The 17,252-nt window shown below is 38.8% G+C and overlaps 1 protein-coding gene across 4 annotated transcripts in view; it reads right to left on the bottom strand.

Moving 5' to 3' along the window:
- Positions 1-17,252, bottom strand: part of smchd1 (structural maintenance of chromosomes flexible hinge domain containing 1) — a 54,644-nt gene that overhangs the window by 31,778 nt on the left and 5,614 nt on the right. For 3 of the 4 annotated variants that reach the window (XR_008386265.1, XM_053628276.1, XM_053628275.1), the window contains 13 exons: positions 15,843-15,976; positions 12,883-12,997; positions 9,227-9,346; positions 8,916-9,082; positions 8,722-8,812; positions 7,903-8,119; positions 7,421-7,532; positions 6,607-6,790; positions 6,226-6,297; positions 4,964-5,089; positions 3,800-3,913; positions 2,576-2,682; positions 435-517 (listed from right to left, as the gene is read on the bottom strand). Coding sequence is in view for 3 of the 4 variants with exons in the window: in XM_053628276.1 (XP_053484251.1) it covers positions 435-517; positions 2,576-2,682; positions 3,800-3,913; positions 4,964-5,089; positions 6,226-6,297; positions 6,607-6,790; positions 7,421-7,532; positions 7,903-8,119; positions 8,722-8,812; positions 8,916-9,082; positions 9,227-9,346; positions 12,883-12,997; positions 15,843-15,976 (1,642 nt within the window). In the remaining variant the exon portion in view is untranslated. The remainder of the gene's footprint in view (positions 1-434; positions 518-2,575; positions 2,683-3,799; positions 3,914-4,963; positions 5,090-6,225; positions 6,298-6,606; positions 6,791-7,420; positions 7,533-7,902; positions 8,120-8,721; positions 8,813-8,915; positions 9,083-9,226; positions 9,347-12,882; positions 12,998-15,842; positions 15,977-17,252) is intronic. The other variant, XM_053628277.1, reaches the window with a different exon arrangement.

Raw genomic sequence — 17,252 nt, 5'->3', positions numbered from 1 at the left:
CCCCATTCTGCCACAAGAGCATTACTGAGGTCAGCCACTGATGTTGGGTGAGGAGGCCTGCGGTGCAATCAGTGTTCCAGTACATCCAAAAGGTGTTTAGTGAGATTGAAGTAAGGGCTTTGTACAAACCACACAAGTTCTTCCACATCAAACCTGGCAAGCTATGTCTTCATGGACTTTGATTTGTCATGCTGAAACAGGTTTGGGCCCCTTCGTTCCAGTGAAGGGAACATTAAAAACAATTATGCACCCTACCTGACAATTACTTCCAACTCTGTGGCAACAGTTTGGGGAAACCCTACATATAGGTGTGATCATTAGGTGTCCACAAACTGTTGGCCATATTGTGTGTATGAGAATACATGTATGCATGTGAATGTAAAGGTCTTTAAATGTGGAATTTGGTGTTTGTAGGTCTGTGTGCATGTATGTACCCATGGGAGTCCCAGCTGGTCTAACATCTTTCTCAGGCCATGGGTTCTTCTTTGGCCATGTGACTCTCAACTTATCAGGAAGTCTACGACAAAGACAAAATGATTGGCATAATTACCAGTTGTAATTTCCGAGACTACAAACTAGACTTCAGTCATACAATTTAACACATCTATGCTTTTACTGCAGTGTTTAGGCATGGCAATATAGTGAAGATACACTCACTGTTCACTTTAACATGAACACCTTTACACCTGTTCATTTATGCAGTTATTCATTAAGCCAAACATGTAGCAGCAGCACAGTGCACAAAATCATGCAGGTACAGGTCAAGAGCATCAGTTAATGTTCACATCAAACATCAGAATGAGGAAAAATGTGACCATTGTGACTGTAACTACGATCATCAGTACCAGATGGGCTGGTTTGAGTATTTCAGAAACTGCTGATCTGGGATTTTCACACACAAGTCTTCAGAGTTTAAACAGAATGGTGTGAAAAACAAAACATCCCGTGAGCATGGTCTGCAGGGGGTCTTCAGGCTGAAACAGCAGGTTAATGAGAAAGATCAGAGGTGAATGACCAGACTTTGTCAGCTCAAAACTGTCTATAGTATCTCAAATAAGCACTCTTTGCAAATGTGGTGAACAGAAAAGCATCTCAGGACACACAACACATCAAACCTTGAGGTGGACAGACTACAACAGCAGAAAACCACATCAGGTTCCACTCCTGTCAGCCAAGAACAAGAATCCGAGGCCATCGTGGGCACAGACGCGTCAATACTAGACAGCTGAAGACTGGGAAAAGCCCAGGTGCTTTTTATTTTCTAATCTTCAACTCCAGAATAGGTGAATCTTTGCCCAGAATCACCTCAGATTCCTGTTGGCTGACAGGTGTGGAACCAATGTGGTCGTCTGCTGTCGTAGCCCATCCACCTCATCGTTCGATCTTTTGTGCATAGTGAGATGCTTTTCTGCTCACCACAGCTGTAAAGAGTGCTTATTTGAGTTACAATATTCATCCTAGCAGCTGAAAAAAATCTGGTCATTTTCCTCTGACCTCTCGTCAACAAGGCGTTTCCACCCATTGAACTGTCTCTCATGCAATGTTTTTTTGTACCATTCTGTGTAAACTCTAGAGACTGTTGTGTGTGAAAATCCCAGGAGATCAGCAGTGTCTGAAATACTCAAATCGGCCCATCTGGTACCAACGGCCATACCACGATCAAAGTCTCAGAGCTCATAGAGCTTTTGTTCATTATGATGTTTGAAGTGAATAGTAACTGAAGTTCTTGACCTGTATCTACATGCTTATTTGCATTGCGCTGCTGCCACGTGATTGGCTGATTAGATAACTGCATGAATGTGCAGGTATTCATAATAAAGTGGACAGTGAGTGTACATTATACAGATGTGCTTTACATACCCCTTGCAGAATCTGCAAAATGTTAAAATAATTAAAATTGCAATTTGTTTTTATTTAGTTCTGTCCTGAATAAGCCATTTCACATAACAGATATTTACATATAGTTCACAAGACTATATTTACATATAGTTCACAACTGAATTTACACAAATGAACCAGTTGAAAAACACATGCTTGATAATTAATACCGTGTGTCGTTACCTGGATGATCAACGACTGTTTTTTTATGTTTTGTGAGAGTTGTTCATGAGTCCCCTGTTTGTCCTGAGCAGTTAAACTGCCTACTGTTCTTCAGAAAAACCCTCCAGGTCCTGCACATTCTTTGCTTTTCCAGCATCTTCTGCATATTTGGCCCCTTTCCAACAGTAGCTATATGATTCTCAGATCCATCTTTTCACACTGAGGACCATTGAAGGACTCATACAAAACTATAATAAAGGGTGCAAACATTCACTGATGCTCAAGAAAGCAACACGATACATGAAGAGCCAGGGGATGTAAACTTTTGAACATTTTTATTTTAATTATTAACATTTTGCAGATTCGGCAAAGGGTATGTAAATTCATAAGCACAACTGTATAAGAATTCTAGCTACCTTTCCACCACTTCATAAATCCTGACACTGTGAGTGACATTATATCAACAAGTGCTATCCAAAAGATAAAACGTAACAAGAGGGAACAAGTGATTAGAGACAAAATTTTAGTCACTTACTTGTCCAGTTCCTTCTCGATGTTTTCCTTGATGTCAGCATTTGAAGCCTGTCTGTCAATCTTAGTAATGGGGATGATCTTAACCTCATTGTACACCTCTTTAGGTTCCTACAGACACATGCTCAGTGTTATGCACATGTATTTTCAGAAGATGTGTTTTGTGCTTCACCCAGGTATACTGACACGGCCCAAGTATATTCTGTACCATTAAAAATAGCATTTTACTTATTAATCCATTCTGAGAAATAACACTTTGTTCCTACTTGGGCTATGACAGCTCATGAGAGACAGAGAGAGAGCAAAGATGGGGAGAAGTAGATCAGTAATAACAAAACAATGAGAGAAAAAGTCTAACAGAACTGGTAAAATGTTGTACTTTTCTATTAATACTTGGATGTTAATTAAAATGAATGGTAATGATTTTCATTGCCAGCTAGTAACTTCCAGTTGTAAAGAAACCAACAGATCGTGTAAATTCATGGTACAGGTATAGTCTGTCTGAGGAACTCTTAATATTTGCATGCCCCTACTTTCTGCACACTATACAAGAGGAGCACATGACTATATCCAAATATCAGATGGATAGATAGAGGGATATATGCACTCTTCTGTGATGTAAATAATGAAACCAAGACAAGTGATGTCATATCTTTTTCTACCTTTATTGTGATACTGCAACCAGCAAAAGCGTAACTGTTTTTTTTTTTTTTGGGGGGGGGGGGGGGGGGGGGGGGGTAATTTTGCTCATAAAACAGTGTATGGACTGAACAACTGAACATGATATGTTAAATAAAATAGTTGCTGGATATTTTCCCCTCACTGGCTCTCATTTACTGAATGCATAACATGTCCTGCTTCCCATTCCACTACTAGTATTAATCTGCTAATGTATGTCATCCCAACATACATGCAGCCAAAGCCCTCGTCAATTCATGTGCATCGAACATGAGTACAGCTAAAATGTCTCATTTACAAACAAACAACACTGCGAAAGCCTCTGCAAAGCAATTTTGTGCCATCGCAATTAAAGTAGTTTTCTTTGGGAAAAAAAAAGCACAAAGAACTCCACAAGTTGCATCGCAAATTTTTAAAAAAGCAGCAGCAAAATCAAGCATTTTTGGCTGCAACAATCACAAAAAAAGCTTAGTGAAATCCTATACAGACTGATAATTGAAATACTGAAATAAAGCTACCCACAAATCAGACATACAGTGTGTTCTCTTACCACTACAATTTGGACATGCCCTCCAGTGGCATAGACGTCGCCTTCATGGTCCCCATAGAGCAAAAACTGACTTACTGTGCCATAAACAATAGGTGAGGTTTTCATCGTCTTCACCTAAAAGAGGGACACAGACTTGGTAAGAGAAGCATTATCAATACTTATGTACACACACACATACATAATACATATACACACATATATACATATATATACATATACATACACACACACACACACACACACACACACACATTATATATATAGTTACGTCAGGAGACGTATTGTGTGTGTGCTCTCTCTCGCTTTCTCCCTCCCCGTTTCACTCTCACAGGGCGCGCCGCCCTAATTCGACGTGCTGCACAGGGATTGGAGAAGAGAAGATTGTGCCTCTTAAAAAGGCAGAAAAACGATATGTCGACAGGAATGCGGATGTGTGGTGTGTCTGTGATTGCGTGCGTATGATTGAGTAGTGAATGTTTTTCCTGGTGTTTGAAATCGGTTGCTTGTTGTATTGTGTACAAGTGAAAGTAGTGAGTGGTAGGATATTGTGTTGTCCCATTCCCCTCTTTTGTCTTGTGTTGTGGCTAAGTGAATGCCTCTATTGTAAATATCTTCTATTGTAAATATTTATTCTCTAACTATCAGGAAAGCGGTAGGGGTTGGGTGCCGTTTATTTTTGGGGCTATCTTTTGTTCGCTGTTTTTGCCTCAGTTAGGGAGTCAGGTTAGACTCTATTTTCTTTTGAAATCCTTTTTTTTGTTAGGTTATTTAAATTGATACAGGGCAAGATAGTGACTGTTCTGTTTATTATTTTGGCCTTGCCCAGCCCTGAAGACATTTGCTTTTGGAGTGATTGTTTATTTTGGATTTTTTTTCTTTCTTTCTTGTAATCATTAAATTTGTAAGATATAAAAGATTTGAAAGACGTGAGTTACCTCATTATTGTTTTTGTTTATACTTTCTTTTATTTTTATTTTAGTCAGACAGATAGCAGTAGGTAATTAGATAGGTCCACTTTGATAGGAACTAACAAGAGCTGCTGGGATTTCCATATTTTGATCCATACCTTCTTGGTCACTTGTATTACAGACTTGTCAGTATCTATGTACATATTACTAAGCCTTTTGTGGGCAACACATGCTTGTGTAAGCTTTAAGTCCTTACCTTCTGTCCACTTTTGTAGGTTGTACCATCCCACACGATGGTTTTGTACCGGGCCCATGGTGACTGCAGGCGTTTAGGTTGTATATCTGGGCGAGTCATTACACCTTGGAAACCGAGGAACTTCACCTATAAGCAGCCAATCCAAAGGAACACACCACACATGCCAAAGCCATGAAAATGAGTACCAAAGGGGTTAAATAGGTCATCTGGTCCTAGAATTCATTCATTGTTTTTAATGAATATAAATAGATGATGGCAAACATCTACAGTGCCTTCCACTAATATTGGCACCCCTGGTAAATATGAGCAAAGAAGGCTGTGAAAAATTGTCTTTTTTTTACCTTCAAAAACATTAAAGAGCCACCACCATATTTAACCATGGGCATGAGGTACTTCTCCATATGGCTACCTCTCTGTGTACGCCAAAACCACCTCTGGTGTTTATTGCCAAAAAGCTCTATTTTAAGCTCTAACTGAAAACAATGTTTGTTTTTGGATGAGAGTAGAGGCTTTTTTCTTGAAACCCTTCCAGACAACTTGTGGTGATGTAGGTGACCTCGGATTGTAGTTTTGGAGACTTTTTGACCCCAAGACGCAACTAACTTCTGCAATTCTCCAGACGTGATCCTTGGAGATTTTTTGGCCACTCGAACCATCCTCTTCACAGCATGTTGAGACGATACAGACACACGTCCAATTCCAGGTTGATTCATAACATTTCCAGTTGACTGGAACTTCTTAATTATTGCCCTGATGGTGGAAATGGGCATTTTCAATGCTTTTACTATTTTCTTATAGCCACTTCCCATTTTTGGAGCTCAACAACCTTTTGCAGCATATCACAGTTACATTCCTTGGTCTTACCCATTGAGATTAATGAAAAAAGGGAATTTGGCCTTTTAATTAATAAAGGGAATTTGGCCTGTGTGTTACCTCATATTTAAAACACCTGCGAAACAGGAAGTCACGGTTGAACAATTTCCTGTTCCTAATCACCCTATGTGTACTAAAAAAAATTAAATATCTATGGGAATATACAAGAATTCATAGGGGTGCCAATAACTGTTGCACACCTATATTAAACAAAGATATATTTTTTATAAACCTGTTTTGTTTGCAATTGTTTGATATTCATGATAGAGTATTTGTGAATTTTTTTTTAACAAAAGATCAAAAGGTTAAACAGTAAAGACAATTTTTCACAGCCTGTTTTGCTCATATTTACCAAGGGTGCAAATATTAATAGAGCGCACTGCACATACCTGTTTATCGTGTCTTTCATGGCACTCTTTCAACCAATTTGCAAACTCTCGCTTGATCTGCACTCTTTGTTCCTGCAAAAAAGACAATGATCTCTGAAATTATTAACTAAAATTGCATCTAGTACTAAATAATAGGGCAATTATTCTTCACTGATATGTAGTATAATAGTTTAATTCATAACATTCTTTATGTAGCCCACTGTGTTTGGGGGAGTGAAATAAACACTGCTCCACTTTCCAAAATCTTTGGCAAAAATTTATTTTTTTTAAACCCTGACTGAATGCACTGATGTTTTCAGCAGCGTTCAGACTTGAGAAAGAAGCAAGCAGCTCAGTCCACTGAAACAAACGAATGCAATATTGTGTAAAGGTGTACTTTACCTGACCATTCAGAACTCTTGTAAAGATAGTTTCCTTGTCACGTAGCTGTAACTCCAGATCCATAAATGTCAGTTTGTTGGTGCTGACTTTAAAATGATCATTAGTGAAGAGAACGCCCGATATCCTGTTATAACATTCTAATGGTACTGAACTGACTTTCTTAGGTCTTTCACACCACTCAAACCTAAAACAAATGTACATACATTTATTCATTTAGCAGACGCTTTTATCCAAAGTGACTTACAAATGTATACATCATCTCATTCGTTGCTCATCAAGAAGAATTAAAGTATAGGTATGCAACCTTTGATAATCCAAAAGTTGTGGAATATCTTCATTTGATTGCTGAATAAGGAATGTTTATTTACATATAAATATTTACATTTACAGACCTGCCAACCCCAAAGAGGAATAATGCATAGTCATAAGAGTTCAAAACACAGACACAACCGTCAATCATTCCAGGTTCATAGAGTATGCCGATTGGCCATGTTTTTGAGTGGTGATATTGTTTCGCATTGTTTATCATTCAGATAATAAATAAACAAATAAATAAATAAATAAAAGAAAGGAGACTTTTCAGGCGTAACTGTTCTTCATTCAAATTTTGTTCAAAATATTCAGAGAATCAAACGGAATCGAATCGTGAAGTCAGTACTGTAAATTGAATCAAATCATGACTGGAGTGCATCATTACACCACTAATAATACTAGGGTATGCCAAGGTTCAAATGCATTCCTATGCAAAATGCGTAAAGGTTTACAGGTCTGCATTTATTCAAACAACATTAAATAAATGTAGTAATATCATTACTCGTCAACAGAAGAATAAGGAATTAATCGTCCATTCCAAAAGCATTCAAAGATGGGTCTTTTCCCTCGACCCTCCGCGTGTAAAACAATACAATCTTCGTCACTCTCTAGAGCTGTAAAACACATGCAATCAGAGAGACAGGTCATTGGTATATCAAATCTGACCGGGAATGTGTTCACAGCACCAGCCATACAACTTTAAAATGGAAATTCCATGTAAAAAAAAAACTTAATTTAATTGACTTTGTATGCTCTGTACAACCAGTGGCTGTGGTGAGTGAGTAAAAGCCCAAGAACTTAACATTGAATACGACCCAATTATACACACACACACACACACACACACACACACACCATTTACATCTGTTGATTGTGGCAGCCATTTGTAAATAAGGTTTTTAGCCAGTGGGTCTCTGCTTATTCTACACCCATAACTACTGCTCGGATACAATTTAGAGGCATGTTTATAACCTAGAAATATACCTGGTTTAACTGCACATGGGTCTTCTGGGTAGGTTTCTCGATCATACAGGAATGGATGATATCTAAGCAGTCCCTCTACTTTGGCATCTCCTCCTCTGCTGGCTTTAAACTCAAACTCTGCCACACTGGAGTTTATATAAAGAGTCTGCATGTCATTATCTATCTCTTTTAGATTAAGCAGCCTTGGCAAGCGAGGGGACCGCTCAATTAGACAGATCTGGAAAAAAGGGAGAAAGGTGATTATTGTTTAAAATTTTTTAGTTAAATGTCTATAAGCTGCAGCGTTGACGTACAAGAACACTATAATTCAATTCAATTCAATGAGCTTTATTAGCATGACTGCTACAGCAGGTACAGTACTGCCAAAACATCAAAATGACATTTTTATAAAAATAAAAAAAATATGCAATAAAAAAATAAAATAAGAAAGAGCAGAAACAGACATGTAAACAAATAATGTAGAATAAAATGCACATGTATAAAATTTATTTGCTTTCCACACATTGGACAATTAAAAGGTGTTTTTTTTTGTCATTCACTTTTAATATTATTTTAATTTGAGTTACATATTTGAAATTCAAACGTAGGTAATAAGGGTCTGTACATTTTGATTTAGTATCCACAATTATTTATTCTTAATTATGGTAAGAGGGGACAAGGACATGAAGAATATGAAGAGCTTAAGTATGTTTTCATTGAAGAATAAGTTGTGCTTATTCTCCAGGTGCATACATCCATAATATTATTGCATAAAAATGCCAATAATGACAGTCACTGTCTAAATAAATCTTTGATGCATACAATAAAAGACTTCCATACCTGGATGTCAATGTTTGACATAGTTACGGGGGTTCGGGTGTCTCTCATGTCATTTCCATAAATACCGTGAATATAGTAATGATAGATGTGCCTTAAATTTAATTAACAAAAACACAACAAACAAAAAACAGAATTAATATGATTTGACATAGTGTGTGTCAGTGGTGTGCAGGTGTGCATGCTCTGATACATACGCCAGCTCTCTGGTCCAGGAGTCGAAATCCTTTTTTAAGTAGGCAACATGTTCTGGCTGGACTGCAGTTATAACTATAGCAGTAAAACTGTCCTTGCCTTTCTCTTCCAGAACCAGTGATTGCAGGAAACGCTCTTCATCCACTCTCACATGAGAGTCATCTGCTGGCTGTGCATTAATGTGTGCGAGAGAGAAGTATTAGGCAAGTTCTAAAACAACAAGTGCACAAAAGGGGAGACAGACACAAATACACCATAATAATTCAATCTGGACATTATGCTACATGAAAATAACTCAAGCATGCCCATTTACCTTCCTGTTCCGGATTATACCACAATAAATTTCTTTGTTGTTTTTTTCCTTCTGCTCAAAGTCTTCTTTAGACATGACAAACTCATGTACATCTGGAGAGCCACCTGGCTTACTTATGATCTACATTAAGTTTAAAAAATATAGACATAATAAAAACAGTCACACAGTATACATGTCCAAGTTGACAGAGACGAAAGAATACTGTATAGCGACGTTTTAAAAAAAAACAACATTAAACGCAAAGCAAACTGACAGGTGTAAAATGATTAGTTTCATACAGTGGTGCCTGAAAGTTTATGAACCCGATATAATTTTCTATATTTCTGCATAATAGAACCCTAAAACATCAGCAGATTTTCACAGTCCTAAAAGTAGATAAAGAAAACCCAAGTAAGCAAACAGGACAAAAATATTATACATGGTCATTTATTTATTGAGGAAAATGATCTAATATTACATATCTGTAAGTGGCAAAAATATGTGAACCTTCGCTTTCAGTATCTGGTGTTACCCCCTTCTGTAGTAATAACTGCAACTAAAAGTTTGCTCAGTCCAGGATTCGGAATTCGATGGAGTAGGACGCGAAGTTGGAGGCTACTCTGTTTCCTTGTTTGCAATTTTAACTTTGTGGTACGTTAAAATGTCTGGAAAGAACACGAAAACCCGTGGTAGCATTCAGACAAGACTGAGGCCAAGTGTGCGCGCCGCGATCACGAGCCCCCTTCTCCTCCTGTATCCGCGTCGCCGAGCAGTGACCCTGACTTCGCCGCACTCAGGCTTGAGTTGCTGGCTTTACTGAGGAAGGACATCGCCGATATTTTTAAAAAGGAGCTCCAGAAGCCTCTCGGGGGTGCGCTGTCTATTATCCAGCTTGACCTGCAGGCTGTGAAGACAGAGCTGGCTAGTGATAAAGTTTCTACCGAGGCTACCATATCAACACTGAAAGGTACTGCTGGGGAAATGGGGCACGCTCTCTCCGGTTGCACCGATGACATAGTTCATATGAAGACTATTATCAAGTCTCTCACTGCGACCGTGACTCAATTAGACAATAAACGTGAGGATTTGGAGTCGAGGTCATGGCGCAATAACGTTAGGATAGTCGGAGTTCCAGAGGGCGCTGACACCTGTACAACTGCTGCCATAGCAGCCTTGTTAAAAGAAGCGTTTGGTCTGGAGAAGGAGCTGGTTTTGGACCAGTCCCACCGGACCCTTCAGCCGAAGCCCAAGCCTGGTGAACGACCACGAGCTATTGTGTGCAGATTCCACTATCACAGTGACTGTGTTGACATTTTATGCCGTGCGAGAGAGACGGAGCGGATTAAAGTGAGGGATTTGACCATCTCCGTTTTCCCTGACTACACAGCCAAGACAGCCCGGGCCCGGGCCGCGTTTAACGAGGTTCGGTGGCAACTTCGTGGTATTGAGGTCGTTCGCTATGGAATACTTCACCCAGCTCGGCTTCGTATTACATATAACGGTGTTCAGAAGGACTTTATTTCAGCGGAGGAAGCAGGAGACTATGTTAAACTCTTGATATCGGGTTGAACTGCATCATCTACACAGCGGAGTCTTTTTTGCGCTTCTATTATTTAAATTTTTGGCACTCGGCCTTTCAGCTCTACAGAATTCGGATTCTTATTGAAGATATTGTCGTTGCATTACTTCACCTAGATTTTGTGGACTTACACCACTTAAAATTTACTTCTGTATTAATGTGCTTCTCTGTTTAGAGGTTCTGACCAGGTTAGAGTTTCTGTTTATTTAATTTTACTAGTGTTATCTCCTCGGGTTTACGTGCTACACTGTTATATTATTTGTTACAAGTCTTTAAAAGGTAAGGACATTATATTTATTATTGTGTGCAGATTGTTTATCAGTCTTGGTAATTTTGTTGGTTAGTTCAGCTTACTCTCCGAGTTGTTTTCACATTGTGGACAACGTTCGGTTTTTGTAGGATACACTGCTGTCTCATTTGTTTATGGAGACTTTGGGTGTGTGGGTGTTTGGAGGATTATGAGAGTAAGCAGCACATGCCAATGCTTTGAAGGACGTAATGTTATTTAATTGCGAATCTGTTTTTAGAGGATTTAAACCTAACATGGTGAACAAATTACATTATAGAATTCAGGCAATTTTACTGGGGTTATCTCATACACTGTAGCAAGTAATGATCTGGAAAGACCTTTGTAATATTACAGTCTAAAACTGGATTTAAAGAGAAGCAAATTAGTAAATGAATCACATGTAAATGAATCATACATAAATGAATCATACGTAAATGAATCACATGAATATGAATCTCATGAATATGAATCACATGTAAACTGTTGCTCAGTCCTGCACATCAGCTTGGAGGAATTTAATCCCATTCCTCAGCTTCAACTCTGAGATGTTAGTGGGTTTCCTCAAAGAAATGCTTGCTTCAGGCCCTTCCACAACATTTCTATTAGATTAATGTCAGGACTTTGACTTGGCCAGATACAGCTAAACAGGTCCAACCCATCATACTGCCACCACCATGTTTCACAGATGGCATAAGGTTTCTCCTTGCAACATTGCCATGCACACCATTGTTGTTCAGTGTTCTCATGAACATTAGCCAATGTGAGAGAGGTCTTTAATTGCTTGGACGTTGTTGGTCGACCACTCATGGGGAAGGGAACTTGAATTCTCCATTTGTACACAATTTGTCTGACTGTGGATTGGTGGAGTCCAAACTCTTTAGAGATGGTTTTGGAACTTTTTCCAACCTGATGAACATCAACAACTATTTTTTTTGAGGTCCTCAGAAATCTCCTTTGTTAGTGCCATGATACAGTTCCACAAACATGTGTTGTGAAGATCAGACTCTGATAGATCTGATAGACAGACTAATAGATCCCTGTTCTTTAAATAAAACATGGTGCTCACTCACTCACACATGATTATCATCCCACTGATTGAAAACACCTGACTCTAATTTCACCTAGGATTAGCAGTTAATTTGAAGAGGTTCACATACTTTTGCCACTCATAGATATGTAATATTGGATCATTTTCCTCAATAAATAAATGACCAAGTATAATATTTTCATCTCATTTGTTTAATTGAGTTCTCTTTGTCTTCTTTTAGGACTTGTGAAAATCTGATGTTGTTCTAGGTCATATTTACACACATATATAGAAAATTCTAAAGGGTTCCCAAACTTTCAAGCACCACTGCAAATGCTGCAGGCTAAATTCCCTTATCCTGTTAACAAAATATTAGACCTGAACTGACGAGTCAGGTTTCAATTAAGCGCTGAGAATTTTAGCCTCCCAAGTGTAACATAAATAGTAAGCAGGAATTAACATTTTTTTAAAGAACAGTTATTGAGGTTCCTACTAAAATATGCTAACTTGCTAACTCTTTTGCTAATATGCTAACTCTTCTTATTTCTCTAGTGCAAATGCTTTTCTTCAAACATGCATAAACAAAAACCGCAAATCACAATTAAACCTACATACACACACACACACACACACACACACACACACACACAGGATAGATAGATACATATATACATTCAGGTAATTTCATTCTAATCTAAAACAATGGACTACATAAATTCTGCTTTGCATAAAATAGTCAGTCAAATGTATCTGACTGGCCAGGGATGGGGTGTAGTACCTACCCGTACTGACTGGCCTATATAAAACACAGCCTGTTTGCCTCCAACACCAAAGTAGGAGATGTCACTGTTCAAACTGCGAGGGACTGCACTGGGACGCACGTATCCTGATTTATCACTATTGAAAAAACAAATAAATACAGCACATTTGCAAAACAAAGGGAAAAGTATCAGTTATATACAGGGAACACCACAATAGCATCAGTTTTATACAGTTGCAATCAAAATTATTCAAACCCCATTGCAAATCAGGTTTATTGTCAAAATTTGCTGTTTGCAAAGAACAAATCATACAAAAACAAATGAAATAGTACAATACATTGAATGTTTCAAGTGGTTCCCCCAAATTCAACTGAAAATGCAACTTGCAATGATTTCTCCAGTTTCAAAATTATTCAGCCCCTTGAATAGAATCCCTCACAACAGCACAAATATGCAAACCCAGTGTTGTCTCAAGCACACCTGATGCAAATAATCAAGGGCTTCATTAGTTGCACCAGGTGTGCTTGAGCTGGGACACATGAAATACCTGAACTGGCTAGGGGTAGAAAATTAATGAAATACCTGGACGGGGCATAAAAAGGAAGCTATCAACGGCTGCAAGCAGATTTCTGAGAAGGCAGGTTGTGAAAAACCTTCGAGTGACTGCAAAAGACCTGCAGCGAGACTTGGTGGCAACAGGCACTGAGGTTTCAGTGAGCACACTAAGGCGCGTACTAAACGCAGAAGGTTTCCATGCCAGAACTCCAAGATGTTCACCACTACTGACCCAAAAGCAGAAGAAAAGTCATCTCAAAATCATATAAATAAGCCTCAGAAGTTTTGGGATTCTGTTCGGTGGAGCAATGAAACAAAACTTTTTGGACCTTTTGGGCACGATGGATCAGCGATATGTCTGGAGAAAGAAGAAGGAAGAAAGAACACACTGTCCACATTTAAGCATGGTGGTGGCTCAGTGATGCTCTGGGGCTGCTTTGCATCCTTTGGCACTGGAAACCTGAAGCATGTGGAACGCAAGATGGATTCACTGAAGTATCAGGAAATCCTAGGAGAAAATGTCACGCCGTCTGTGAGGAAGCTAAAGCTTGGGCGTCATTGGACCTTCCAACAGGACAATGATCCCAAGCATACCTCAAATTCCACCAAGGCAGAAGAAGTCCTGGAAGATTCTACAGGGCCATCACAGTCACCTGACTTGAACCCCATCGAAAATCTCTGGTGGGATTTGAAGAAGGCGGTTGCAGAACCCAAGAATATTACTGACCTGAAGGCCACTGCTCATGAGGAATGGACCACGAGTCCTCAGGAACGCTGCCAGAAGCTCTGCATCCCGTTTGCAACAGGTCATAACAGCAAAAGGAGCTTTACTAAGTACTAAAGATATTTGCCATGAAGGGGTTGAATAGTTTTGAGACTGGAGAAATCATTTTCAGTTGAATTTGGGGAACCCACTTGAAGCGTTCATTGTGTTGAACTATTTCAATTGCTTTTGTTTGATGTTTTTACTGCAAACAGCTGAAAGTCTGTACATTTTGACAGTAAACCGGATTTGCCATAGGGGTTGAATCATTTTGATTGCAACTGTACAACCCCAATTCTGAAAAAGTTGGGACAGTAAGGAAAATGCTAATTAAAACATAGAGGAGTGATTTGTAAATGTACTTTGACTTGTATAAAGACAAGGTATTTGATGTTTTATCTAATCAACTGCATAGTTCTTTGAAGCTAAATTATTTTGTATTATATTATAGTTTATTTTGAAGTTTATGCATGCAACACATTCCAAAAAAGTTGGGACAGGGGCAATTTAGGACTAATAGCGATGTGACGAGTTGACATAAGAAGGTGATGTGAAACAGGTGAGGCAATTGTCTAATCATAGTATATAAGGAGCCTCCAAAAAGGTCTAGTCCTTCAATAGCATGGATGGGTTGAGGCTCGCCAATCTGCCAACAGATGCATCAGCGAATAATCCAACACTTTGAGAAGAACATTCCCCAAAGACAAATCGGTAGGATTTTGGGCATTTCACCTTCTACAGTGCACAATATAATTAAAAGATTCAAGGAATCTGGTCAACTCTCAGTGCGTAAAGGGCAAGGCCAAAAACCACTTCTGAATGTGCATGAACTCCGATCTCTCAGACCTCATTGTCTTAAAACCCGTCAAGAGTCTCTGATGGATATCCTGACATGGGCTCGGGAATACGTTAATAAACCTTTGTCAGTCGACACCATTCGCCGCTGCATCCACAGATGCAAGTTAAGGCTTTACTATGCCAAGCAGAAGCCATACATCAACACTGTCCAGAAGCTCCGCCCACTTCTCTGGCTCGGTCTCATCCGAGATGGACAGTAGCACAGTGGAATCGTGTTTTGTGGTCCGACGAGACGACATTTCAAATAGTTTTTGGACAAAACAGCCGTCGTGTTCTCCGGGCCAATGAGGAAAAGGATCATACAAGATCTAAAAGCCAGCGTCTGCCATGGTATGGGGGCATGTCAGTTTATGGCTTGGGTAACTTGCACATCTGTGAGGGCAGCATTAATGCAGAAAGATATGTACACATTTTGGAGAAACGTATGCTGCCATCCAGAGCAGGACAACGGCAAACCACATTCTGCCTGGATTACAAGTGCATGGCAAAACAAACAATGTGTTAATAATGTATTTTCAATATAGTACAGGGTGAATTGAATTTTCAAATGACTGTTTCTTTTGTTTCCATACTGTCCCAACTTTTCCAGAATTTAGGTTATAGTAAACGCCTACAACTAGAAACTGATAGGTCTGTATTAGTTATTCAAGGAATTCATTTTGAAAAATTATCTCTTTTCACTCATTTACACAAGCAGTTGTTTAATATCCTTTATTAGTAATAACAGCTATCTAGCTCAGCTAGAATACATAGGATATCATGTTTATGTAATAAGACTTTGTTTTCCAGAGTGCTGATAGTTTACCTCCTAAAAGTGCGGTCATCTCGGTTGAATTTGGAAAGGCGATAAACTGCCCAGTTATTTAACTCTTTAGAGGTCATTCCACGACCATTATCCATCACTACTACTGCAGGCCCACCTTGAGACTCATCAAAAAACTGACGCACAGAGAAAAACAGAAAATAAAATCAATGTTCAGAGTCCAATGAACTTTTACTGATTAGCTTATTTTAACCCTAGAATGCACAAAGTGGGTCAAACTGACCCAGTAGGGTGTGGTTTTTGAAATATATGTGATCAATCAAAGCTTTTTTTTTTCGCCATGTAAGCCTTAAGAAACTTGTTTCATTTTCATATTATGTGGTCATTGGTTTGGAAAAAGTTACATTTTCATATCACTACCTCAACTCTTCATAAAGCAGGTCAAAATCACCCATATACATTTCCTATGGAATTTTGACTTAACATTTTTTTTTTTTGAGAGGTTGTCAATAACAATATTTCTTACCTTAAAACTCCATGGATTACTCAAAAAGCTGTTTTGTCTGAGCCAAGAATTTGCCTCAGCCAAAAGTCACATGACAACTTAACAGCTGTCACCATCATAACAGAATCTTCAAATCACAGCAAGCATAGACCTGCACCACACAGGTCCTGTGATCCGGTCAGATAAATTTTGCCTGCAAATTCTGTACTTCAACAACGAACTTATATGACGAGTCAGTTTTGGAATGCAGATATTCATATATTATGGATAAAATAGTCATTAAATTATAAGAGATGGCATCCTGCCAATTTTAGTTCTTTTAGTAAGTATTTCTTATACTGAATTATTGTAACATACGTTTTAGCATAACTGAATGATAGCATGACGTACGAGAATGGCTGAATGAAAATGTAAACAATTTTATATATACACATACACACTAGGTATGTCACGAGAACCGATACTTCGGTAAAACATTATTAAAACGTGACGGTACTTGTTTTTCTGCAGTAGCGTAGGTACCAATTTTAATTAAAGTACTGTGGTTGCAATTCTTCCGGACCTGATGGGGGCAGCAAATACGCGCAAGTGTTTTAGTCGGTCCACAAGTGGTGAAGAAGAACAACAACAACTACAAGCACACGGGGACAAACTACAGAAGATTAGCTCCGCCACGACTCGTTGAGAGGAAAGGTGGTATGGAATATGGAAATACTTCACATTCGAGGAGGACGACAACAAATATATAATTGATGCCGGTGTGCAACCGATGCGATTGTTCATTTCAAACAAGGCGAGGAAACACCTGGAATTTGGCGAAGCACCTGAAAGACGGTCCTATGTTATGTTTGTTTGAGGCAGCTGGCATTGTTGCCATGAAGCCAGCTAACGTTATGCTCCATGTAATGTTTGCGATAGCCAGTTATTTGTTAACGATGCTAATACAT

The sequence above is a fragment of the Ictalurus furcatus genome, chromosome 7 (assembly GCF_023375685.1).
Source record: "Ictalurus furcatus strain D&B chromosome 7, Billie_1.0, whole genome shotgun sequence".
In the NCBI taxonomy this organism is placed as follows: domain Eukaryota; kingdom Metazoa; phylum Chordata; class Actinopteri; order Siluriformes; family Ictaluridae; genus Ictalurus; species Ictalurus furcatus.
The sequence above is the reverse complement of the archived record's forward strand: the minus strand, read 5'-3'. Positions and strand labels throughout refer to the sequence as shown.